Source organism: Phoenix dactylifera, chromosome 3 (genome assembly GCF_051530095.1).
Source record: "Phoenix dactylifera cultivar Ajwa chromosome 3, Ajwa_hap1_PhDact_Kaust_v1.1, whole genome shotgun sequence".
Classification (NCBI taxonomy): domain Eukaryota; kingdom Viridiplantae; phylum Streptophyta; class Magnoliopsida; order Arecales; family Arecaceae; genus Phoenix; species Phoenix dactylifera.
Genome location: NC_143192.1, coordinates 39,672,993 through 39,699,538, shown reverse-complemented (window position 1 = coordinate 39,699,538; position 26,546 = coordinate 39,672,993). Strand labels below are relative to the sequence as shown.

The 26,546-nt window shown below is 40.6% G+C and overlaps 2 protein-coding genes and 1 long non-coding RNA gene across 19 annotated transcripts in view; 1 reads left to right on the top strand and 2 right to left on the bottom strand.

The window, feature by feature from the left end:
- Nucleotides 1–394: 394 nt before the first annotated feature.
- Nucleotides 395–26,546, bottom strand: part of LOC103695549 (putative triglyceride lipase) — a 46,644-nt gene continuing 20,492 nt past the window's right edge. For 6 of the 17 annotated variants that reach the window (XR_015976324.2, XR_003383175.4, XR_015976325.2 and 3 more), the window contains 4 exons: nucleotides 14,512–14,583; nucleotides 6,919–7,044; nucleotides 1,453–1,623; nucleotides 395–1,072 (listed from right to left, as the gene is read on the bottom strand). Coding sequence is in view for 5 of the 17 variants with exons in the window: in XM_088718353.2 (XP_088574479.1) it covers nucleotides 1,046–1,072; nucleotides 6,919–7,044; nucleotides 14,512–14,583 (225 nt within the window). In the remaining 12 variants the exon portion in view is untranslated. Of the gene's footprint in view, nucleotides 1,073–1,452; nucleotides 1,624–6,918; nucleotides 7,045–14,511; nucleotides 14,584–14,616; nucleotides 15,306–18,118; nucleotides 18,247–18,322; nucleotides 19,997–25,307; nucleotides 25,576–26,546 lie in introns of those variants that run through there. The other 11 variants (XR_005510348.3, XR_015976326.2, XM_088718353.2 and 8 more) reach the window with 9 other exon arrangements.
- LOC148714384 (uncharacterized) lies at nucleotides 8,022–9,793 on the top strand. The gene is made up of 2 exons (XR_015976332.1): nucleotides 8,022–8,152; nucleotides 9,601–9,793. It is a non-coding gene; the product is annotated as an uncharacterized LOC148714384 (long non-coding RNA).
- On the bottom strand, nucleotides 22,078–25,369 carry LOC149768100 (uncharacterized). The gene is made up of 2 exons (XM_089929350.1): nucleotides 24,920–25,369; nucleotides 22,078–23,380 (listed from the first exon to the last, which is right to left on the bottom strand). The coding sequence occupies exons 1-2, from the start codon at nucleotides 25,367–25,369 to the stop codon at nucleotides 22,151–22,153; spliced, it is 1,680 nt and encodes a 559-aa protein (XP_089785476.1). The 3' UTR covers nucleotides 22,078–22,150.

Genomic DNA, 26,546 nt, shown 5'->3' with positions numbered 1-26,546 from the left:
ACTGGGGTTAGTTCTCTAACCTTAGTGAAATTCAAATCAGAGTTAGTCCTATGATCCTTGTTAAGCTTATGCCAGAATTACTCCTCTAACCCTTATCAAATTCAAGTCGAGGTTAGTCCTGTAGCCCTAGCCAAGGTTAGTCCGTTAGCCCTGGTCAAGTTCAGGCTAGAGCTGACTCTAGTCAAATTAGTCCTTCAGTCCTGGTCAAGTTTAGACTAGAGTTAATCTTCTAAACTGACCTGACCTACTCTCTAGTGCCTCCCTTGTTCCATTACCTTCCTGTGCTCCATCCATAGTGACAGGATGCTAACCAATTGGCAAGCAGGCATGTGCACCGCAATAGCACCGTGGAATGGTTCAACAACTTCCACCTAGAGCCATTCATTCTGAATGATTCTGTAAACAATGTATCCTCTTCCACATTCCAATCAATAATAACAAAGAATGCTCCTAAAGCGATGAAATACAAAAGAAGTAAAATAAAATAAAAAAGAATGAAAGATTGCGACACATACTTATATCCATCTACCAACCGATTAGTCTTATTACAGTTCTTAGTCTCCTACTTTATTTGTTCTTCAGCTCCACTTACCCAACTAAGAACTATTTTCTGCAGCCTGCAATGGCAAGTTTGATTGGTTAAACCAGATCATATTGGTAGATACATAACCAGCAATCATATTGGCTGGTTGTTTATGATCACAAGAGCAGAACTCCAAATGTGATAGCCAGACACGACCAGGATGAAATACCATTCTGTGCTTATAACAGATCAGGTACGCTGCATAAGAATGTTGGGACACTATTTGTCAGGACAGCTGCAAAATGATGCTTTGAGACAATAACCAATTAAATCCGTGGCATTTTAATTATGCTTCTGGACCTCTTCTGACTACATCATCAGGTACTGTTTAGCTGATAAATAGTAGACCTAGCTGTTGGAAGTAACTGAAGCTCACCCACTTTCACAGATTCAAGGCTGCAGCCTACCGATGTTAAGCTTACCAACGCCAACGGGCAATGGAAAAACCCCTGCCTCTTGTTTTCAGGGGACCGGAATGCAAAGGTCATCCTGTAGAAACATGATATCATATGCATTAAGCAAATATGCTCCATAAAGATTTCTACAATATAAAAATTGAAAAAGACATTAAAACCTAGTGACAGTTCCACATTCCTTTGGCATTATAATGAAAATACGCTGGTATAGTATCTGTTATGGGTATATAGTTTGCATGAATCTTCGATTCATTTCCCCCCTTAATATGACCATATTGATTTAAAGATGCTGAGGTCCATGACTTTATATCAGATTATGAAATTCGGTATATGGCTACATGCTAGCTGTTTACTCTGCATGTATAGATGCCATCAGGATTCTATGATTTCATAGAAGGTAAAACCTAAATGAAGAGAACATCATGAATGAATCTCTGCAGAGCATAGACTTACATTCTATTTTGCTAAAACTGTAAGCAGGCAGCGCTCTTTAACAGTCATTCAAACAGTAACGTGCACATGCGAGGATTTTGATGCTTGCAGCAATGATAGGTTAGCTCACACGGTAGATTGGCAACCTTCCTCACTTGAACTGTCAGTCCTCTGGTAATTTGCTCTTACACTCTGCACAATGACAATTATTTTTAAGTCGAAGTAACTAGATTTTGGAGACCAAAAGACTGTTAAACAAATGCACACACGAAATAATCCACTGGCAATTATATATTCTAGTCTATATTTTATCACTATCTATATCTCCAGGCATCAAATTAAATATTCTAAACCCAGTAAAGACCTTTCTGCTTGGTACTATCACTGCAGTAAGTCCATCAAAGAAGAATTCATCTTTGCCAGTGCACTGCCCCCAGAATTATAGCATTTCAGGGAAACTATTTCTCAGGTAGCAGGCTCCTTAGTGTATAGGCAACTTTTAAGACTCAAAAATTAGGAAAGGCTGGTTGCTGGTAGTCTGGTACCTACCATGACTACATAAGCTGCCACAACCAAAGAGCGTTATCCAAAATATCTTGGGTTCAATTTAGGATTTGAATGATAGCTTGGCATTTATGATTTAACAACTGGTTTGGCAATGTAATACTGACCTCAATTGTCTTTGCCTGACATCGGGATAGTCAAATATCTACCAATATTGAATTTAAGGAAGACTGGTACTACAGGATTAGGTAGCAGTACACCACCAATTAGATTAGTTGGCAATAGGGTTACCGGGCAAAAACCCACCAGATCAATACTAAATAGTTGATTACTTGGTTCCTGTCACACCATACCATCATAAAATTATTTTGTTAGCAGAAACAGGCATTTCCTGGCATATTAATGGACTGCCATATTGGCAGGCATGAAGGATATCGTCCATTTATTTTGTATATGTTGGCACTTATTCAAGCTTCATTTCCAATGTCCATGCTAAGTCTAGATGAAAAAAGTAGGTTGATGTTATGTTGACAGCTAATCATAAAACGCATGTCAAACTATGAAATGGTTCCAAATTTGTCATTCATGAATACAAGGGCATCCCTTGATGTATGCAACGTGCTGTAACCTAACATAGTTGTGGTGAGGAGTGGGCAAAAGTTTTCTAGGTTGTAGCCTGTAAGCAATGTGCCACATTGTAACTTGTGGTGAGAAATGAGGAAGAACTGGCTAGGTTATCACCCATCTGATGAGCTATAATATAACCCACTTGTCATGAGAAATCGGCAACAATTCTTTAGGTGATGGAAACAAGGTTCGCCGTGCAGGTACATGCTGCCATATATGCGGCATAATGATACCCAATTTGAATGGCAAGAAGTCAAGGGCAATCATATAAAGTGGGGCAAAAGTATGCAAGAACCTAACTACACAAACGAAGAGAATGTGTTTTACTAGTTTGACTAGAAAGTAGTGAGCTTGTACACATTATGATACAAGGACAGGTTATATTGCTTGTTTACAGAAACCAAATGAAAAGGTGCAACGTCTAAGGATATCATATGGTTACAAACTTTTGTATGCAGGTAAAGATACTAACAGAAATGGGCTCGATTTTAGTAATGGACAAAGAAATGGAGATAACTCATAGATGTGAAAAGTTAATTTGAGATAAGGAACTATACTTAGCTTTCATGCCCCACAACAAGGGGAGAAGAATAAAAGCAATCTTGGAAGGAGAACAATGGAATAAGGCAAGGTATATCAAAGATAATTATAAATAATGAATTAAATGAGTATACAGAAAAATATTATAGAATATGCAAGGTACGTGGTTTGGCTCTAGAATTTAATGTGGATTTTATCTTGAATTTGTAGTGGCTTGTGGTATGGCAATTGTGAATACAGATCATACAATGAGAGATGAATATTTAATACTTGCGCAAGTGGATCAAATTTGTCATAAATCGATTGCCTCTTTCCAATTTTTTATGAGAAAGAACAAAGAAATCGATATCAAGGATAGCAAGGAAAAACCTAGGAAAAAGTAGTAGGCTTTTTTAAAAAAAAAGGAATACAACTTACCACTTAGACTAATCCAAAAAATATTCATTAAAACACATCGGAAAACTCATACAATTTACAACATTGACATAAGACTCACTTATCAATGTTCCCTTGTCAACAAGCCTGTTAAGTGTGAGCTGGCAACTTTCCAGGATTGCATCATTCATAAGACAACCTAAAATTGCAGCTTGAGTAACTGGTTCATTTGAGGCCCTAAATTTGTTAAGTAAATCATGGTTCTCTTCTTTATTGATTGAAACATCATTTTTAATAGCTAAATACCTAACCATTATTTGAAACAATCAGGGTTTTGATAAGTTCTATTGTTCTAATACCAAGAAAAATAATATTGGATCTTCTTTTAGGGGTGGTGGTGGTGGTTTGGCGTGGGGCATATTCAACCCTTCCAAGAAACTACAATTGGTTTAACATGCTTTGACGTGTAAATTGACGTGTTAAATGGGACTTGATTCCAATTTTAGTTTTTTGGATTCATTTAAGTTGTAGCTGACTTCCTTCCGTACGATGTAGAAAATGATCTGGCGTCGAGTCCAATTTGCCCTTTAATGATGTGATGAAATGCGTTGAATAAAACATTTGAATTTTAAATGGCGGATTGCGCTGTTATACTTATACCCTTGCATGCCCATTGGCAAATGGAAAGGATTTGGTCCAAAAGTGCTCTCTTCATGTCTAAAAAAGCTTATGCAAGGATATCATGGAGGTGAGTTTGCTTACAATTATTTTTTTATTCACTCTTCATGCATGTCTGTGTTTGTGGATGTGCACGGTAGAAGGGCATTTTTCTTGTACCTCTTACCTCTTTCGTAGTTGAGGCATTTTGCCATGCATATATGGCATTTATTCATCTGGCAAATAAGTGTAGCCTTTATGAGAAAACCATTTGTAATCTGATAATACATATTTTCAAGGAATTCAGTAAACATTGTCATGAGTGCAATCACTAATAGATATTTAAGTCCAAAATAGGCCTCTGAGCAACTGATGGTGCGATGAGGAGGAAGAAGAAAGCCATGGATGGATTGACCCGATCCGGACGCGACCCGAACCCGAATTTTTTGGATTAGGTCCGAGTTATACATGGACCTGACCCGACCCGAATGACCAGTTGGGTCAAAAATTGTAGCGGTGGACCCTGCCCGACCCAATCTTCTAGGGTTGGATCTGGATCCAAAATTAAGATCCGAATAAGAAATCGGGTTGGGTCGGGGTCACTCATGACCCGATCCGACCCAACCCATTTGCACCCCTAGCCGCGGCCGGACCTTTATTTCGCTCGAAACAGAAAAACCGGCAACGGCCTCACTGCTGCGGCCTCCGTCAGCCCTCTGCCGGCGTCCGCCATCCTTTGCCGCCTCCCTCCCTCTCTCCCCCTTCTCTCTCTTTTTCTCTCTCCCACGGTCTATGTGTCGTCTCCTCCGTCGATACAGGCCCAGCACGGCCCGTACCGACTCGTGCCGCCAGAAAACTGGTACGGTGCTCAGTACCGATTCCGTGTACCTTGCCTCTAATGTTGTATGTTTCAAAGTGTTTGTGATGAAAGTCTTACAAAACAAACAGAATTTAGAAAAAGTCTGAATGGCAAATCTACAAAGTATACAATCAAGAATACTATAGGAGTTGTAGGAGTTGCACAACTTACGAACAAAGTAATGAAAAATCGATTGAGATAGCATAGGCATATAAAGTAAAGAATTTTAGAGGACCAATATGGAGGGCTTCTACAGTCTTTTTTGAAGGATGTAGGAAAACAAGGGGAAGACATAAGGAAACATAGAAGCAAGATATGACTAATGGCATAAGTTCTAGTAGAGAAATTATAAGAGCCAAAGGCATAAGTTCTAGTATAGAAATCATAACTAGAGGGAAGCAATAAAACTAAGAAGAGAACTCGCATAAGTTCTAGTAAAGAAATTGTAACTTGAGGGAAGAAATAAAACTAACAAGAGAACTCACGAAAAATATAAGATATGAAGCAAAGTAAGTCATGGGGTTGTGATAAAAATAATATAAATAAGATCCAAAACAAATCAATGGACTTAGACGTAAGACTGCTGGTAAATTAGTATCCAGGATGGACATGGTCAATTGTTTGCTACAAGTGTGCATAACTATTTACATGGTGAAGCAGAAGTCATAATGACATTAACATGATATAGCAAAGAGGGTTTAGTTGGATTTAAGATATATTTGAATTTCATATTTTGAGGTAAAGCAAAAGGACATTAGAATATAAGAGCTTGAGAGGATATGACATATGCACACATACAAGCTAAAAAACTATAAAGTATACAAGGTGCCTGTTACTAATGGTTCATGTCACAAAGATCAAAGAGGGTAAAAGCAGCTTAGAAGCTAGTTTATCCCTCAAAAGTTTTAAGCTTTGTATGTTCTTCCATCTTGGGAAAGTTCTTATCAAGGATAATTTGAGCAATATTATGGGATGATGAGAACTACATTCAAAATATCTGGCACTCCATGTCCATCCTTGCTAGTAACCTCATGCCATGTACTGCACATGTTATGTCTTGGTTATTAGTTTGCAATCCTTAAAATGATGTTTAACATGCTTCTGGAGTACAGAGCATGATGACATGTTGACTTGCAGAGTTTACAGAATGAGAGCCTGGGCTGATTCTAAAAGAAAGTGCAAAGTTTTTAAGATTGCAAATGACATAATTGGTTTTCTTTTTGTTGGGAGCGTGACATTACTGAACTGCTGGAGTTCACTAAGATTCTCTGTGTTATTTTGTTTTTATAGCACCATCCCTCTCTATATGGAGTCCTTTATCACTTATCACCTAAATAAGGATGAATATCAGATCTTTAATCATTTCCTTATACTCATTTCTGAGTTGATACTTTTCTTTCTCATATTTTCTATTAAACAAAACATTGCTAAGCTACATGCCACTGTAGTCGTGTTTCATCTCCCAACTCAATTTTTTGTTCCAAATCAAGCCATTCATGTGCTCCTTTCTATTCAAGATTATGTTTTTCTAATATCTTATTCAAGTCTCTTAAAAATATACTGTTACTCTTGCATTAGACTAGAGTTTCCATGGTCCCATTTTTTTTTTTTGATTCTAGTTCATGCCTATGGTGCATACCCCATAATAATCTGTATGTACCACTGCTAACAAAATGATTTTGTGAAACAATTCACAAGTATTAGCCACCTGCACCCACCACTATAACAAAAAAAATAGTTGGTAATTTAAATACACAAACCAAATTTACTGTAGATTTACAATGGCAGTTCTTGAAAGATACTTGCAACATACTGAACATAATTCTCGATTAGTAAACATTCATGTATCAGAATAATAGTTGATTAAAAGGAACTGTATACAAAATGACACAAAAGGTAACGTTCTTGAGGAATTCAGAGAAAACCTCTAAGAGTGTGATGTAATAGAAGTCTTCCATATGCTGCATAAGGGCAGTTCCATCTCTAATTGTACTAAGCAGATTTATCTCAGTCTGCAGAATTTTTTCAACAAGCTGCTTCTCCCCTTTCATCTGCATAAATGTTTTCATGCAGACCTTGTTCAGTTTCAATGCAACAAGTCCTGTATATCATGTCAGCTATTTTTTTCCACAATTTATGCTTGCATTAAAATGAGCTATCTCAGTGGATGTATGGTCAATTTTTGCAGAAAAGGGGACAGCTTTTCTCAGCCCTAGCTGGGAATATTGGTTTAGAATAGTGGATGTACTGATATTCAATTACGTGGAGCGGGAAGACTCCAATGAGTTAAAGATTAAATGCCTTGCTAAAGGGAAAAAAAAATCTGATTGAAAGATTCATTTATTATCAAAAGAGGCAGAATTGATTTATTACATGTAAACAGACATGTGAACTAACCCTAGGCTAATTGGGCCTTGCAGTCATTACTTGGTTTCTTTACAATTTTGGCCGGAAAATTAGACCTGTATCTCTCTTTTTGGAGAATAAACACTTTATTTATCTTGTTTTCCTATAAAAAAATTAATGCATGCAGGTTGTTTTGGTGAATTTTATACATGTACCGAGGCTGTGCCCCCCTCAGAGGTATTGTTCTCAATCATTTCCAAGAATTCAATCATCTATAAGGAAAAAAATTCATCAACATGGAAATTGTTCTATATCAGACCTCTGGTTCAGAGGATTATTATAATGATCAAACATCTAAGTCTTGACAATCATAGATTTTAACTATCAAGTAGTGGTTGACATAATCTATAAGCATTTTTTAAGTGAAACAAAAGAGAAAAACATGTGATTTCATGCTGAGACGTTTTTTTTGATAGTGCTATTGTGAGACCCTGAAACTGGGCCCGGTCCATTGACCGGCCCAGCCCCAATTTTGGCCTCACGTGCGTCGCATGTGAGGGCGCGAGATGAAAGGAGAAATCATCCCGAAGAAGCCGGGATCGCCTGGTTTTTTTAGGGCTCCTCCTCCTCCCTTTGAGACCACCGGAAGAGGAGCCGCCAGACCTCCTTCATTGGGCGATCTTCTTCCTCGTGCAGCCGCCCAAGAGGGAGAGAGAGCCGTTGAAGCCCGCTCCTCTTCGGTTTGGGTGGTCTTCCGCTACTTCCCTTGCCGTCGGAGAAGAAGAAAGCCGCCGGATCTTCGCCGGGGCTGAGGTAAGGTTCCTAGCTTCATCTCTTTGTTAAACCATTTGAAGAAAAAAAGAAAGAAAGAAAGAAAGAAAGAAGAAGAGAGGGAAGAGGGGACTTACCCATGTGCAGCCGCGAGCGTCGCCGACGCTGCTGGTCCCCGCCGCGGGCTCTTCCTCTCTTAAGCTCTCTCTCTCTCCTCCATGGGAAGAAAAGAGGGTCAGTCGCCGCCCTTCCAAGCCCTCTCTTCTCCACGGGACAGAGAGAGGACCGGCCACTGTGAGTCGTGGGCACCGTCGACCGGCCGCCTGTGCCGCCGGCCTCTGGCCGCCGCCCCTTCCGAGCCTCGGCATGGGGTCGCACCTCCCCCCCCCTCCATGGTCACGGGAGAAGAGGGGAAGAAAAGAGGAAGAAAACGAAAAAAAAGGGAAGGAGAGGAAGCTTCGGGAGAAGAAGGAAAAAGAAAAGAAAAGAAAGAAAGAAAAAGAAAAGAAAAGAAAAAGAAAGAAAAAAAAAGAAAAGGAAGAAAAAGAAAAGAAAGAAAAAGAAAGAAAATAATAATAATAATAATAATAAAATAAAGGGAGGAGGGTGGTTTACGGATATGAACCCAAATCCGAACTCCAATCCGGGGTGCTAGACACTTCTGCAGGGTCGGCCATGGGAGGATATTAAGATTTAAGTTTTATATATATATTGTGATGAATTTTAAAAAGAAAATATGATTTTTGATATTAAGTTCTGGGAGAAATTTGTGAGATTAATTGGATTTGTTATGGATCGCGTTCGATGTAAGTAATGAACTGCCTTCTCTAGACTCTTCATTTATATAATATTATTTTTGCATCGAATAAATTGTTAATGAATTTATATGTGATTTATGAATTTTACGAGATGATGCTTTGAATGAAAAATAGATAGGCGAGTTGGAATTAATATTTTTCGGATATACTTACTGTTCTTGCATAGTATATGCATATTTAGATCGGATTATATATATCTATTATGTTACAAAAGAATTTTGATGTGCATCAGATTTAGAACTCTCAGCCTGGCTATGTTCTGGACCCTGCCAATAGGGGGTTATGCATTGGCAATTCTGGCCCCACCACAGGGTATAAGTGTGGTATTCTGGTCCACTCCGCAGGGTATAAGTGCGGTATTCTGGCCCACACCGCAGGGTATAAGTGCGGTTCTGTTTCTGGCCCAGCCACAGGGTATAAGTGTGGTCGTAGTTAAAGGCTGTTGAGATGAATGTGATTTGTTTCGAATCAGATTTACGATTATATATATGGATATTTGAAAGATACGGATTTCAATAAATTTGTATTTGAAAATGAATTGATTATGTTATTATGCTGACTCATCGTAATTTGTATTCATATTTTATGTTATTATATGAATTGACTAGTTAAGGTGTTTATTACTTACTGGGCTGTCTAGCTCATTATACGATTTCTTCCTGTTTTTTACAGATCCGAAGAATTAGCTCGATCTAAAGTTTTACAATATGGGAGAGCGAATAAAAGAATTATGGCACAAGTTATCTTAGATTAGGTTTTATTTAAATTAATGTTTTATCTTTATTGTTCCGCTGCGTATTTAGAACTGTGAGACTTTATAATTTGTATCAGTCAATGGAATAAGATTGCATTTATTTCAGCTGAATTATTTTAGTTATATATTTGAGATATTTGGTTAAGATGTCTGAATTATTTTGGATTTATATAATTGAGATGTTTGGTTTAGATGCCTTGCATGCTCGTAGGGAGAGTTTCCTACGGGTGTGCGGCGGTTGGCGCGGACCCCCGGCTCGCGATCTCGGGCCAGAGGCGTGACAACTTAAGTGGTATCAGAGCATGGATAAATTCTAAGATAAGAAAATCTGACATGACATGAGTGTAGATGGGTAGACAGTGGGGACATTGGGACGTTAGTTTGATTGTAACAACCATCCTATATACTTGTAATTAATTAGTAAGCTTATTATTGGCATGCTGCTATTCGATAGATATAAGTCAGGATGCCTCCACGTCGGATGAGAAAGACTACTCGCGGAGCTACTGATAAGGCACCCAACCCGCAAAATGACAGCATACCCCGACAAGTTGGTAGCACTCCTCAGCAGGAGAAAGTCGTCAATCCTGCTAGTGATACTCAGACAAGACAACAAGAACCGGGCTTAGGCCAGGTTATGCAGACCATAGTGGGCTTTATGCAGATGCAACAGCAGGTGCAACAGCAGTTGCTCCAACAAACGCAGTTGCCCCAGACACAGCCACAGCAAGGATGAGGGGAACAGTGTGAACAGCGTGGCAATATAACTGAATTTAAGAGGCTAGCTCCTCCAGCTTTCAAGGGGACTACAGAACCGTTAGAAGCATACAATTGGCTTACAGAGATGGAAAAAGCATTTGCTGTCTTGAGATGTCAGGATGATGAAAAAATTTTGTTTGCATCATACATGATGCAAGGTAAGGCATTCAACTGGTGGCGGATGTTGGAACATAAATATGAGCAGGACAGGGAGCCACTCACTTGGGAAAAATTTCAAGGAGCATTTTATGATAAGTATTTTCCTTGGAGTAAGGACGCAGAAAGAACAGGAGTTTATTCATCTAAAGCAAAGAAATATAACTGTTGCAGAATACGAAGCTAAATTTACCAAACTAGCCAAATTTGTTCCAAAGTTAGTCGAGGATGAGCTAGATCAAGCGTATAAATTTGAGATGGAACTAAAGACTGAAATTAGAAAACAAGTGGTACCTTATGAATTGACTACCTATGCAGCTGTGGTGAATAAGGCCTTAATAATTGAAAGGGAAGTTAATGAAGAACGGTTGGAAAGGGAAAGAAATCAAAAGAAGAGGAACAGGTCAAATGAATTCCAGGGGCAGAGCAATGAAAACGCCGAAAGTTCAAACAAGAAATCTACGAGTGACAACCCTAAGCAGATGAATAGCAATAAATGTTCCAGATGTGGTAAGGCTCATGCTGACAAGGATTGCCATTGGAACACTGGTGCCTGTTTTAAATGTGGTAAGATAGGTCATAAAATTGCAGACTGCCCACAAAGAAACGAGAATAGATCTACTCAAGCAATGGAAGGAAGCCAGGGGCCAAAGACTCAAGGAAGAGTATTTGCACTTACACAACAAGATGCACAAGCTTCTGATGTGTTGACGACAGGTATTAATCTAGTCCCAATATTTATTTCTATTTATTGTTTTGCCATGCCCACTGCTCTTTGTTAGATAACTCATTATGCTGCTAGAAAAGATTAAATAGTTACATAATATTTTTTTAATTAATTGTCAAAAGAAGAATATGAACTTTTACATTTTGAAAGTGTTCCCATGGATTAAGACATAATAATAAATGTACCAACAAGCAGATAATTCTAGAAAAAAAAAATATAGACTTAACACGGGTATATTGAGGTTTAAATCAGTGTGTGCGGAGAAAGTGTGGTGAATGGAATTATTTGACATTGGTCAGACAAGACGACTTTGATTTGAAGAGTGTTATGACTTAATTTGGAAGAAGTATTCTCTACTCTTGAACTGCATGTATGAAAATTTCGTGGACGAAATTTTTTTAAGGGGGGAAGGATGTGAGACCCTGAAACTGGGCCCGGTCCATTGACCGGCCCAGCCCCAATTTTGGCCTCACGTGCGTCGCACGTGAGGGCGCGAGATGAAGGGAGAAATCATCCCGAAGAAGCCGGGATCGCCTGTTTTTTTAGGGCTTCTCCTCCTCCCTTTGAGACCACCGGAAGAGGAGCCGCCAGACCTCCTTCATTGGGTGATCTTCTTCCTCGTGCAGCCGCCCAAGAGGGAGAGAGAGCCGTTGAAGCCCGCTCCTCTTCGGTTTGGATGGTCTTCCACTACTTCCCTTGCCGTCGGAGAAGAAGAAAGCCGCCGGATCTTCGTCGGGGCTAAGGTAAGGTTCCTAGCTTCATCTCTTTGTTAAACTATTTGAAGAAAAAAGAAAGAAAGAAAGAAAGAAAGAAGAAGAGAGGGAAGAGGGGACTTACCCATGTGTAGCCGCGAGCGTCGCCGACGCTACTGGTCCCTGCCGCGGGCTCTTCCTCTCTTGAGCTCTCTCTCTCCTCCATGGGAAGAAGAGAGGGTCAGTCGCCGCCCTTTCAAGCCCTCTCTTCTCCACGGGACAGAGAAAGGACCGGCCACTGCGAGTCGTGGGCACCGTCGACCTCTGGCCGCCGCCCCTTCCGAGCCTCGGCATGGGGTCGCACCCCCCCCCCCTCTCCATGGTCACGGGAGAAGAGGGGAAGAAAACGAAAAAAAAAAGGGAAGGAGAGGAAGCTTCGGGAGAAGAAGGAAAAAGAAAAGAAAAGAAAGAAAGAAAAAGAAAAGAAAAGAAAAAGAAAGAAGAAAAAAAGAAAAGGAAGAAAAAGAAAAGAAAGAAAAAGAAAGAAAATAATAATAATAATAATAATAAAGTAAAGGGAGGGTGGTTTACGGGTATGAACCCGAATTCGAACCCCAATCCGAGGTGCTAGACACTTCTGCAGGGTCGGCCATGGGAGGATGTTAAGATTTAAGTTTTATATATATATATATTGTGATGAATTTTAAAAAAAAATATGATTTTTGATATTAGGTTCTGCGAGAAATTTGTGAGATTTATTGGATTTGTTGTAGATCGCGTTCGATGTAAGTAATGAACTGCCTTCTCTAGACTCTTTATTTATATAATATTATTTTTGCATCGAATAAATTGTTAATGAATTTATATGTGATTTATGAATTTTACGAGATGATGCTTTGAATGAAAAATAGATAGGTGGATTGGAATTAATATTTTTCGGATATACTTACTGTTCTTGCATAGTATATGCATATTTAGATCGGATTATGATATATCTATTATGTTACAAAAGAATTTTGATGTGCATCAGATTTAGAACTCTCAGCCTGGCTATGTTCTGGACCCTGCCAATAGGAGGTTATGCATTGGCAATTCTGGCCCCACCATAGGGTATAAGTGTGGTATTCTGGTCCACTCCGCAGGGTATAAGTGCGGTATTCTGGCCCACACCGCAGGATATAAGTGCGGTATTCTAGCCCACACCGCAGGGTATAAGTGCGGTTCTGTTTCTGGCCCAGCCACAGGGTATAAGTGTGGTCGTAGTTAAAGGCTGTTAAGATGAATGTGATTTGTTTCGAATCAGATTTACGATTATATATATGGATATTTGAAAGATACGGATTTCAATGAATTTGTATTTGAAAATAAATTAATTATGTTATTATGCTGACTCATCGTAATTTGTATTCATATTTTATGTTATTATATGAATTGACTAGTTAAGGTGTTTATTACTTACTGGGCTGTCTAGCTCATTATACGATTTCTTCCTTTTTTTTACAGATCCGAAGAATTAGCTCGATCCGGAGTTTTACAATATGGGAGAGCGAATAAAAGAATTATGACACAAGTTATCTTAGATTAGGTTTTATTTAAATTAATGTTCTATCTTTATTGTTCCACTGCGTATTTAGAACTGTGAGACTTTATAATTTGTGTCAGTCAATGGAATAAGATTGCATTTATTTCAGCTGAATTATTTTAGTTATATATTTGAGATATTTGGTTAAGATGCCTGAATTATTTTAGATTTATATAATTAAGATGTTTGGTTTAGATGCCTTGCATGCTCGTAGGGAGAGTTTCCTACGGGTGTGCGACGGTTGGCGCGGATCCCCGGCTCGCGATCTCGGGCCGGGGGCGTGACAGCTATTTTCTTCTGAGATCTTAAAATTATAAAAACAATAAATAAAGAACAAAAAAACCATAAACCCAAGGAGATCTACCAAATACATCTGGAGATCTAGATGAAGTGTGTTTCATACTGGCTGGTTTCTAGTTATTGTTTATGCAAGAATTTAGAGCACTGTACAAGCGAAAACACCCCTTCTTGATTCATCATCTTCAAGGCTAACAGCATCTATCATCTATATTTTTATCACTCTTAAGTATGTCATTTCATCTATGTCACCGCATAATGCTAATGATATGACTAGCATGCTTTGATATTTAGATGCATGTTGGTCAGCCTAATTTTGTTGCTAGACATATCTATTTCTTTATGAATGACTTCTGATAAGTGCATGAACCTAGTATGATATTTCATTTTTATACTGTCAGGAAGCCTAGATCACATGAACCATTAAGTAGCATCAGTTGTAGTTACAAAGATTTATCAGATGCGCAGCAACCACATACATGAAATTAGGAACTTTTTTCATGATAGTCATAACCAAAATCGTCAAGTGCCAATCCACAGCAACAGAATTAAGAATTTGGATCTGAACATGCATGTGATGGATAAGCATGTGTGTTAAGCAGGTGGCGAAGCTTACAAACTCACTGACAAGAATATCAGGTGTGAATTCTCCAATGGCATCACCTTGATACCCGTCTATTTTATTTACCTGCAGCAAAATATTTGTTATAACAGCATGGCAGGTTTAATGGTTGATAATTGAAGTTACAACCTTTTAATAAAATAAGCTTCATCTTCCATCATTAAAAAAAAATGCAACAGGCTGGACATTGAATATTGATAAAGAGCATAAAACCATCCATCATGATATGGCATGAAATCAGTTAAAATTAACAATTTAAAGAAATGATCTGGCTATGTTAAGGTCATGACCAGTTGCTGACACAATGCACTCCCGGAACCAGAGAGGAATCTTCATCTTCTAATCTGTTGACGACTATATTTTAGTTCTATACATTGTGGCAGACATAAAGAAAGAGCGAATTTGATGAAGTGCTCAAATGCTTTGATAGGTTCTGACCATGCAGTAAAAACTTGACACGTACTTTGGTGCATCTGATAACAGTTAGTAATGTTGATTTTGGAGTGCCTCAAAGAAAGAACAGCTTCCATATCTAAAGCAGGTTTAAAAAAAAGCTGGTTCACTAATTACATGCAGCGGATGGTAATCCATTCAATTGATCAATACAATGAAGAACTAACGAAGCATCAAAATTAATAGAGAGGTGAGAAAATGAGGGAGAAGAGAAAAAGAGGAACAGGAACACTGGACGCATGAAATTATCTCTGTTTGTGCATTACTTTCCGCCTTATTTTGAGTAGAGGAACCATTAAGGATGGTCAACACCACCTCCTCCCCTCTTCCAATTGCTGTTCAAACATGGGCCAAGAGTACGAGCTCATATAACAACCATTTACAAATAACCGCATGGATCAGATCTAATACCATGACCACTAAAGAAAATCAATGAATGATATAAAACTAAATATACAAATATTTTGACAACATTAAACAAAAGCAAATGTGAGCACTCAAGTCATGGGATGAATTTCTGGTAGTACTATGTTTCCACTTTTCACTAAGGACCAAATTTAGGTTTCTATCCTCCTAAAATCCATACACGAACTGATCTCTAATATCTGTAAATACACCACCTTCTTGTGTGTTACCTTAAGATGTAATATGATTGTTGAGGTGAGGTGATAGACAAAGTTGGACTGATTATGTGGAGGGCTATCAAAATAGGCCCAATCCGCCTAAAGACATATCCCCTCCCAGAAAAATAAAGTTCTCAAGGCTCTCAAGAAATAAGCTAAGCCGGCTCGGCCCAAGCCCAAGGACCTAAGAAGTTGATGTTTGAGTGGGGCTCACAAATAGGTTTTGAGAAATCTAATTAAGCTCCACACCAACACCAGCCTGGCCCAACCAAACTCAGGTAGAGCTTGATGTTGATTTGTCCCAATTTTGGGCTGGCAAGGTGTTGGTTGTCTTACTCCTTCCTGAGCTTGAGCACCTTAACTAGGTCTAGCCCAACTAAGTGACACACCTGGTAAGGAGGAAACCTAGGAGAAAAAGTACTTAATGGTTAATAAAGCCTATGAACCAAGATTTCAAAGTACTGGTTCTAGGAACTAACAACATTTATAAGTGCAGAATGACAAATATAGTATTGTACTATAAAAAAATGCATAATAACTCACTTTAAAACTTTAATCTCATGTAGGGTATTGATGGTTCTCGTATATATCCAAGTCTTGCAAAATGTTAGTAATTTGGACGTTGGATATTGATCCAGCCTGAATTTTGTCACCATCCTTGTTGGTCATAATATGTTGAATAATGACTCAGTTGTAGCCCCTGATGCTACCAATATGTGTACATCTAGTACTCATAGCCCAACATCGCTGCTTGGGTAACAGGAAGCAACATCATACTTCAATTCCTAGCTATAGCCGTATCCACAGGGAGTAGTATACAAAATTGGATCCTGCAAGATATGATGAGTGGAAGAAACCATATGCAACATACGAGGATGGAGCATAATGTCCACTTTAACTATCTGATGCACTAGGAAACCTAGCTCCGGCATATGACGAGATCTTCTATTCAGCGTAGCTATCTAATGCACTAGCAAATGTATCACTAATGTCCACTCTCTCTTTTCTACATAACAACTCCTACTTCTCCTGGTACCGCTCCTCATCTCCTTTTGTCTCCCATCTATTTTTTTTTCCATCAGCTCATCTTCTAATATGTACTAGGTGCACATATAATCCTCCTACCCTTAAACCTCTAACCTCTTTACATACCTATTCCATAACCCCGATTCTATAAAAATGAGGGTGTATCTTTCATGCGAAAGAAGGATTCACCTTCCTTCGCACGAATCCACCATTGGATCATCCACAGGTCACTTTGAGATCTATGCAGATAGATGAATCTATTTGGAGCACTTTGAGATCTATGTTATGGGTAATCCAATGGTGGATTCGCGCGAAGGAAGGTAAATCCTTTTTTCATGTGAAAGATACAACCCCGATCGAATCCTATATGCCCCTGGCGGCATTACCTTGAGATCCTCTCCTCCTGTAAGATACCATCTCCCAGCTAAACCCGATTTTCATATAAGCCCTGCAGTCTCCATGTTGCATGGCACATGTGAAATCTACCGCGCCAGTTAATGGACTGAGCCCCTGAGAATAACTACCACTATCTCCAAACTAGCCACCTTGCCAACCCTAGCCTCTAAACCCATCAGTCAAACTATCATCATCATCATCGTTGTTATCGTGATATGATTTAAGCAAGCTAGGATCTGACAGCTCCCAAGTCTCGTTGTTATCTTCCCAAACTAGTATGTTGTTGGCTACCTTAACCGGATCTATGACTGGTGCATTCTCTTTAAACTTGCCCTTTTTACTACCCTGACTGGTCTTGGAGGCCCGTGTATCACATTGTGACCCCAACATCTGGCGATCGAATCACTAATCAAAATTCTCAGACTCCTACTAAGTCTCCTATCAGATCTCACTCATGGTGGGTGATAGGTGGGTGATATATATTTCTCTACCAAATCATCTACATTGCGCACCATCAATTCCCTCACAATAGTTCTATTTAGTTGTGAAGGATCCCCGGGCTCATCTAGCACATGCATGTCTCAACTGCTGATCTGCCAACCATCCAAGCATAGAATCATCATCATCACGAACAAAGTCATCCACCAACAAGTCATCTTGTCTCTTCTCCTTGTCCTAATTTAGAAACTTCTATCTCAACCCCATATTGTAGTGTGCGGATACCAAATTGTATAGCTACTTGCTAGTCAGCCAGTTTTAAACCTTGCTACTTGCAAATATAGACCAGTTCTATTTGCACCCATTGGATGAGACGGCCTGGAAAAGGACTCGGATGGCAACCTTCCTCTAAGTGGGCACATCGATGCCCTACTAGACTCACCATTCCCTTGCAACCAAATAATTCATGGTGACATAGCACTCGAGGACAACAAAACCTCACTAGAATAATTTTCTGAAGGTACTTGGAGACATCTTAGATATTTCTTACCGAGCTCCCATTTCCTGAAAGTTTTGCATCTCTTGCAGAATATTTTTCCCTGATTAGAGATACATAGGACCGGGTGGTAATGTCATTTACATGTGAAATATAATACTCTCATTTATTACCTCACTGATTGCTTCTGCAGCATGATCAGGAGAGATTCATGCACCATGATCCTGATTGTCTATAGAAGCTCCTCATTGAGAACTATGTTCTCATCACTCTGGTACTCCATGTTCAAGTAGTAGGCTGCATCATAACGAAGCACAACATCAAGATGTAAGAAATATCAGTCAAGTAAACATAAGGGATCATGCTATTATACCTGCCATACTCATCACTCTGCATTATAACGAACTCTGTTCTCATCACTCTGGTACTCCATGTTCCCCTGCCCATCTCTGCAGGTCTCATCTATCCTCAATGATCCAAAGGTATAGGGCTGTCTTCCTCTCACCTGCTGCATTAATATTCTGCTACTAAGCTTTTGCTGGGTAAAGAAAGACCATCTGTGGAAAAATCTCATGGTCAACCATTTGCAGCATTGCATATAAAGGCTCTAACACATTCACCAAATCTGCACATCTACTTGAGAAGGCATGGCTTAAAACAATCCCCTCGATTTTTGGCCTTCTGTTGGCTCGCTGTACTTGCTCTTCATCCATGCATTGCATGTATACATAGTTCTAAGGCCCAATTTGTTGTTAAGGAGGTTCTTCGGGGCTATGTAGTTCATGGCGAATCATGTCACACCTAGCCTTAGTAGCTCCCCACCTAGGTGCTGCCTCATCAGTGGAAGCATCCATTTATGATTGTATATACTTCGAGGTAGTCTACCCCTGCTCAACAACTAACTTCACCCATGACAAATCCCAAATATCTTTCATCATCTGTGTCCAATATGTACACGGCATCTCCTTCGAGATAGACCAAGGATGCAGTCAGAATCATGGATCTGGTTAGATGCATCAATCTACATCTGAAAGAAAGCCAGTCTGCCAGAATACATTAAGAAGTGGATGATGCTCCTAATCTGCCCAGACCAGCTAAAAAACATCGGAGTCGTGCCATATAACTCTTACCGAGGCTTATATCCATCAAACCACCTCTTTAGATCCTCAACTTCTATCTTCAAATATGGCCGGTGTTTCTCATAAGGAGTGGAAGACTCAATGCCTGGACCCTGCTTCTGCATTTCAGTGATCATGTTTCGGAAGAAACTATTCACCACAACCTGCAGAATTTGACAGTAGTGGAACCACTTGATGATGGCAACCCCTATTGCCATGCTTCTTGCACTTCTAGATATAGTCATCTATCCAGTACTACCTAATTGTTGGGTCTGGGAAAGCACATGGATCAGTATATGGTGGAGCTTGACCTGGTGCTCTTCCCTTTTCTTTACAAAATGAATTAAATAGAATTTGATGCTTGTAGTACTGGCTCTAATTGATTGACTTCTATGTAGCTCAAGGTCGCCCTGGCTGTGTGCCCTCCTCATACACCTGTGATCCTGTGATGTGGAGGTTGCCAATATGCACGAGGCCATCTGGCTCTCTGGACCGACTATTCCTCTCTTATTGCAACGGTTCAAACTGTCCATAATGCCTGATGGCCTCCTCATACATTTCACACCACATTACTACTCATACATGTCATAATCATCATCCCTGAAGGCTAACTATTGGCCTTGGCTACCTTGCAGTCATTCCAAGCCTGCTCATTTCTAATGACTTGCGCACTTCTTACAAGCTCTGCAAGTGGTCTCGCATTGCCCATTTGACCTACCCAAGAACCTTGCTACACTTTTGCACATCACTATAACCACCCACTAGATATTGCTTCAACAGGATAACACCACCTCCTTATTACCCATGCCACAATAATTGCATATCTAATGACGTTTCTCTGAACCCATCTTTCCATGGTACCATCCAACATCCGCTTTTTCTAACTCTTCTTACTAGAAGACCTCTGCCAACCTAAAAATTTATGCTCCCTGTATATTTGATAATATCCAATCAAGATTCATAAAACTAATTTTTAACACATTTTTCACATTCTTAGAATTTTATCATATTATTTATGATCCAGAACTATTTTTTATTTAAAAGTGATTTTAAAATAATAATATTTTTATTAATGAACAAAATGCAAGATATGTAACTTAGAATTGGTCATATTAATTATTAATGCATGTTCTATGTCTTTAACAAATATCAAATTATTTATTATTTTTAAGTAATTTTTCTTAGAAAATAGCTTGAAAATCAGAAAAAATATGTTAATCAACAATATAAAGTATTTCAAAACTCATCTTGTTAATTACAATGCATATCGCATTACATTTAATCTTTTTGAAATTTTTAAAATATTTTCCCTTAAAAATAGTATAAAAACACAAAATCCTTCAATTGCTAAAATACCTGAGAATTAATTTCATAAATTACATTTATACTTTACAGCATCTATTGATATTTTTCGTTTATTAAAGAACTTTGGTATTTTAATCATCAGTTAAATTATTATAAATATTTTAATAAATATATCCTGGCTATAAAAATTGTAGCAAGTGCACTACAAATGCAAGCATGCAATAACTTTTAGACTCAAACTTCGTATATTTTATTTTTTAATTATTAATCTAAAAATATTCCAAAAATAATGGTCAAAAACAAAATTCATCATGTTGTAGGACAAGGTTCGCCGAACTAGTACAGTGACCTATACCGGTTGGCTACCAGTATAATACAAAATAAGTCCTTACAATGCCGTCTTAGAACATACAGAAACAAGGAGAGGGAGGGAGAGAGGAGGAGAGGGAGGGAGAGAGAGGGAGAGGAATAGGAGAGAGGAGGGAGGGAGGGAGAGAAACAGAGAGAGGAAAGGTGGAGAGTGGAGCCACTACGGCAACACTATTGGTGGAGGTGAAGGAGGGTCAATGAGAGAGGAGAAAGAAGTGTGGAAGAGGAAGAGGAGTGAGAGGGGTGAAATAGGGGATCCGGCAAGCCCCGAACCAGCCGGTTCGGCATAGTTCAGCAGACTATCTTGTTAGGTGTTAACCACCCTACAACAAATCCAAATATTTCAAGTTAATAAAATTCAACATGGATTCCACTATTTTTTTCTATTTTTGTCAACTTTTAGACTGAAAAAAAGAGACTCACCTAAGTAGTGTGCCCTCTCATGCTGATCCATTCTTCCCCTCCCCACCAAGAACTTCCACTCCTCTCCCCTTCTTACCCTCTTTCTCTTCTCTCACTTCTCTCTGTTTCTCTCTCCCTCTCTTTCTAACCAAATGGTCAGAAGGAGCCTACCAGGTTCTCACAAGATACCTAAAGGCAACAGAAGTCATCAGATGGACACCTATCATCCCACCACATCAAAAATTTTAAAAAACTGCTAGCAGTCGAGACGCCTTCTAACTTCCCATACCATGTTTGTACTGATTGGTACCACTACCAACCCATTTCGGCCAGGATGCTTGATATATGCATCATATGGTCCAAACCCGGGTGTACCGGTGTTTACCAACCCGATCAAAAGGGCATCCTAGTGCTGTAATCCTACTAGAATAATATAGTACCGATTGCATCATCCCATTCCAATAGTTTTTGAAACCTTGCCATATACTGTGCATGCCTTACAAGGAAAATAGACATAAAATAAAGTTAAGTTTATTGCTAAATTTGAAGAAATGTAATACCCAATCTGATAACATAATGTTGTTTTATATCCATACCAATGTTAGCTTCAGAGAAGATAGTTCAGAATTGGAATAGAGCAAATGAATCCATGTTTTTGAGGAGTTTTTCGGTTGCTATACGCAAGGTTCGCGGTACCGATGGTACCGACGTACCGGTCGGCTCCGGTAACGGTACGGTACCGGTGCCGAACCAAGCCGAACCGAGCCGAACCGGTACCGTACCGATAGGGCACATTCGGCCTGGTTTCGACCCCATCGTCATTTTTTTTTTTTTTGGAGTTCTTTCACTTTTGGATTTTTTTTGATGTTTTTATGTTTAGGTTTAAGGTTAAAACTAGATAATGCAACTTATTACTTCCAAATGATTCAAATAATGAGATGAAGAACATAAAATATTTTCAAATTAAGATACAATCAATTACATACATTTAAAGCACTCTCGGATATCTAAAATCGGGTTGAGTGGCGATGCTTCTCGTCAATATCTGGATCATCAGCATAATATGGAGGCAGATCAACCCATCCCTCTAACCAAGCGGCATTGTAGTCTTGTATGCTCAATCCTCGAGGAATGCGCGTCGGGTCATAAGAACTCTCGGATCTCTCGCTGAAGCTCTGGCTCTGAGAGGTGTCTTGATAAGGGGCCCATCCGAATATGCCGGCACCAAAATCCGACCCGTAAGACCCTCCGGGCTGCGCAGGATAGTAGCCATCGAAAGATGACTCCGATGCACCATATCCATAGGCTGGCTGAGGCCGCGGATAATAGGAAGACTCGGAACTTGATACATCAATGGATCCGACTCCACATGGGAGGTCATCTGCAGCTGCATCCTGGCCTCTTGAACGACCTCGAGGAGCTCTTCTTCGATATGCAATGGTATCCGACCGGCCTATATCAGACGGCCTACCGTGGTCCGTATCTTGTGTAGCATGCGTAAACTGAGACTCACCGGTGTATCGAAAACCTTCCTCCGGCTGTGTCTCATAAGTAGTACCATACTGTCCTCCATTTCCTCCATGGCTAGTAGATCCATCACCACCAGAACCTTCATCGCTGCTGGTCCAAGTCTCCTCCTCGACACTCTCCATTGGGGCCCTTTCCTTTTCTTTTCTTCTTTGCTGGGATTGACGCCCTCCTGATCGAGTCGACTGGGTACTAGAGCGTCCTCGTCCTCGCATGAGAGGATCATCTCTCTGAACGGGAGCATCGTACCAGTCATGCGGTGACTGGCTCCCCTCTAGCCACGTCATATCAGCTGTAGGAGTGCGTGGAATGTTGCGCTCAGCCCATTGCTGTGGATCGACCATAGCCTCGGTGGCTATGATGCTGGCTGGTCGTCGAGGCGATCCTGGCTCATCAAGCTCGGGCTCGTGCTGCTGGGCCGCAAGCCAGTCGAGCATAGGATTATCATCATCATCTGTAAAAGTCCTATAGATGGGATCTGCATACTTGAGCTCCACTTCCTCCTGAATGCATTTTAGCCTCAACCGCAGATTGTAGTGCACATAAACTAGGTCGTTGAGGCGCTTTTGTGTCAAACGGTTTCTCTGTTTGCTGTGGATGAGGCCGAAGGTGGACCAGTTGCGCTCACAGCCACTCGAGGAGACCGTTTGGGAGAGGATCCGGATAGCTATCCGCTTAAGATTTTTTGCAGATCCGCCAAAATGAATCCACTATTCAGCTGCAAAAATATTGAAGATAATTACATTTTACATATATGATGGCCTCATAGTTGAAGATAATTCAGATGCAGAGGTGTCTTGCAGATTTGTATTGTACCTGGATTCATAGTTGTCTTGCTCACGACAGCTGGTCGCTGTCCAAAGCTATGGCTGCCCTCTCTAAATAATTTGGTCTGTGGAAAGAAGTTTGTTGAAGTATGTCAATAATATAAGATCCGATATATTTACATATGTTACTAAATCATAGTTACCTCTTATATACATGACGCGGCGACTTCTGGATCAGGCTCCATCTTATAAATAACATTACGCAGAGCATGAAGAAGTTCATCATCCATACCAATTCCACTCTCGTACTGAAACCGGGGATTCAGATAGTATGCTGCACATAGATGACACCATCTTAGTATAATTATACAAATATATCAATCAGTATAATTATCAATATTATCGCTTACCTGCTAGATGCAATTCCCTACCCATTTGGGCTCCCCACCGCTGCTCAATGATGTCGATGTACTCCTGGGCATGGGCTACATCTGCCTCCATGATCTGAGCCTTTGCCTTCTCCATCATGTGATACAAAAAGCCCATCTGGGGGTACCTCTCGCTATCCACAGCCCGCAGCACTTGATATAATGGTTTGATAGCCTTGACTATCGCATTGGCCCGCTGCCAGAATGACTGCCTCTTTACCAAGTCTTCCATTCTGCTTCCTTCAGTGCCGGCCTGGGCATATCTACTTTCCTGCCACTCGGGACTGACAAACATCTGACGTAGGGCTCCTTTCTTCTCGATAAGGCTATCAAGTGCAATGTAATTCATAGCAAACCGTGTGACTCCTGGTCTAAGAATTTCTCCCCCTGCATACTTTCTCATTAATGAAATAACCCAAGTATGGCTATAAATATACCTGGTGATGCGTTGGGCTATCTCCACCGTATGTTGCACCCTACGGATCTTTCCAATGTCCATCAGGATGAGGTCGATGCAATGTGCAGCACATGGAGTCCAGAAAATTTGTGGTCGCCGCTCCATCAAGACCTGCCCGGTCAACTTATATTGCGGCCCGTTATCAGTGACGACCTGCACGATATTCTCCTCTCCAATCTGATCAATCACCTCCTCCATAAGTCTGAGGATGTATGAGGCATTGTGCACCTTATCTGAAGCATCAACTGACTTGTGGAAGAAGGTCTTCGTATCACAGTATGTCAGAAAGTTGATGATGGCCCGCTTTGTCGGACCGGTCCAACCATCACACATCAGAGTGAGCCCATATGTGGGCCACTTGCTCTTATATGAGCCAATCCAATTCTCTAGCTCCTCCTTATTGTTGTCAAGAAGCTCACCGTAGATGTCCCTCGGGCCTGGAGGATCAACACCGGGACCGGCAGACTGTATGGCAGAAATGGCAGACTTGTAGTATGTATTGTCTGCAGCATTCGCTGGAATGTGGCTGAAGTGGAACCAGGATCCAATAGCTCGCCACATATCCTTCTTTTTCTCCTTCTTCCACATTGTGTCTACCCTTTGCTGCTTCGAATCTCTCCTGGGGAAGGCATGCGGATCTACATCATGGATTGACGCACCTGGTGGAATCCCTCCGGAAGACTTCTTTCGGCCACCAAAACCACCCAGCATAGATGCAATCCGGCTACGTCCTATGCCCTCGCCCTCCCTGACTGAGGTTGTCCTTTGAAACTCTGGATCTTGTCTGCTTCCACCAGAACCGGCGTCCGACTCGAAAAACGAGGGCCCAAATCGAGCCCGATGCCTCGCCACCTCCTCCTCCTGCCACCGATCATCCAGACTCGCCCGCATGGCAGGCTGGATCTGTGCCTCCTCATCTGGACCCTCGACCTCCTGTGACTCCATCAAGTGATAGGAAGGTGCTTCTGCAGCTTGGCGTTCCACCTTCGCTTTTTGCATGGCAGCTCTCTCCTTGGCTGCTTTGATCTCAGCGAGGTTTTTTCTCATCAGCTGACGGGTGCTCGGTGGGCACTCCGAGCATGCAGATATCTCACGAGAATTACCGGCTAAGTGCTGCTTTAATCTGGTTACTCCTCCTTTGAAGCACTTGTGGCAATAATTGCACTGAAACTGGTGCCGTTCACCGAGCATCTTCCCATGCTCCCAGCCAATATTACGCTCTTGGGGTTGCCCTCTCCTTGACGGCTCCATTCCTACAACCACATTAATTTTTTTCAATTTCTATTTTTTTGCAATTAAAAATTAATGTTTAAATTTTTTAATTAAATTTTAAATTATATAAATTCTGTAAAAACAAAAGTTAATGTCACCATTAACATCGTCCATATATCGACAACATATAAAAAATTCAAGACGAAATAGAATCATTGAATCATTTCCTATTTTTTGGCAATTTTTTACTTAATTTTTTTAAGCAATTTAAATGAAATATTAAAAAAACAATGTAGGGGAAAGAAATTTTACCTTATTTAGTTTTTGCTGGATTTTTCTTCAAGAAAAACGACGCTCTCCGACCTTTCTAATTTTTTTTCATGCCTTTGTCTTTGCCTTTCTCTTCTTTTCCTCCTCCTTTCTCTTTGCCTTTCCTTCACTTAAGCTGATGGATTTGGCTTCAGCCTTCAGCATTCGGTCGGCTTTTATAGCCAACCGTTGGGTCACAGTGGCACTTTGAAAAGTGCCACTGTGAGCCATAGCGCGGCACTTCGAAAGTGCCGCGCGAAGTGCCGCACCAGCACTTTCGGTCGAAGTGCCGCACAAAGCGGCACTTTCGGTCGCATTGCCGCACAAAGCGGCAATTTAAAAGCGCCGCTTTCAAAGTGCCGCACAAAACGGCACTTTGAAAGCTCAAAGTGCCGCACAAAACGGCACTTTGAAAGTGCCACACTGTGGCACTTTGAAAGTGCCTCTGGCCAGCGCTGTGGCACTATCATAGTGCCACAGCGCTAGATAGTGCCACAGCGCTGGCACATCATTTCCAGCACCGAACCGGTGCGAACCGAGCCGGTGCTCGGTTCGCACCGGTTCGAGCATGTACCGGTGCGAACCGGCTCGGTTCGCACCGGTATGGTGCTCGAAACATTCGGTTCCGACCCATATTGGGTCGGAACCGTTTTACACACTGAAACCGGACCGGTTCCAGTCGGTACCGGTCCGGTTCGGGCTG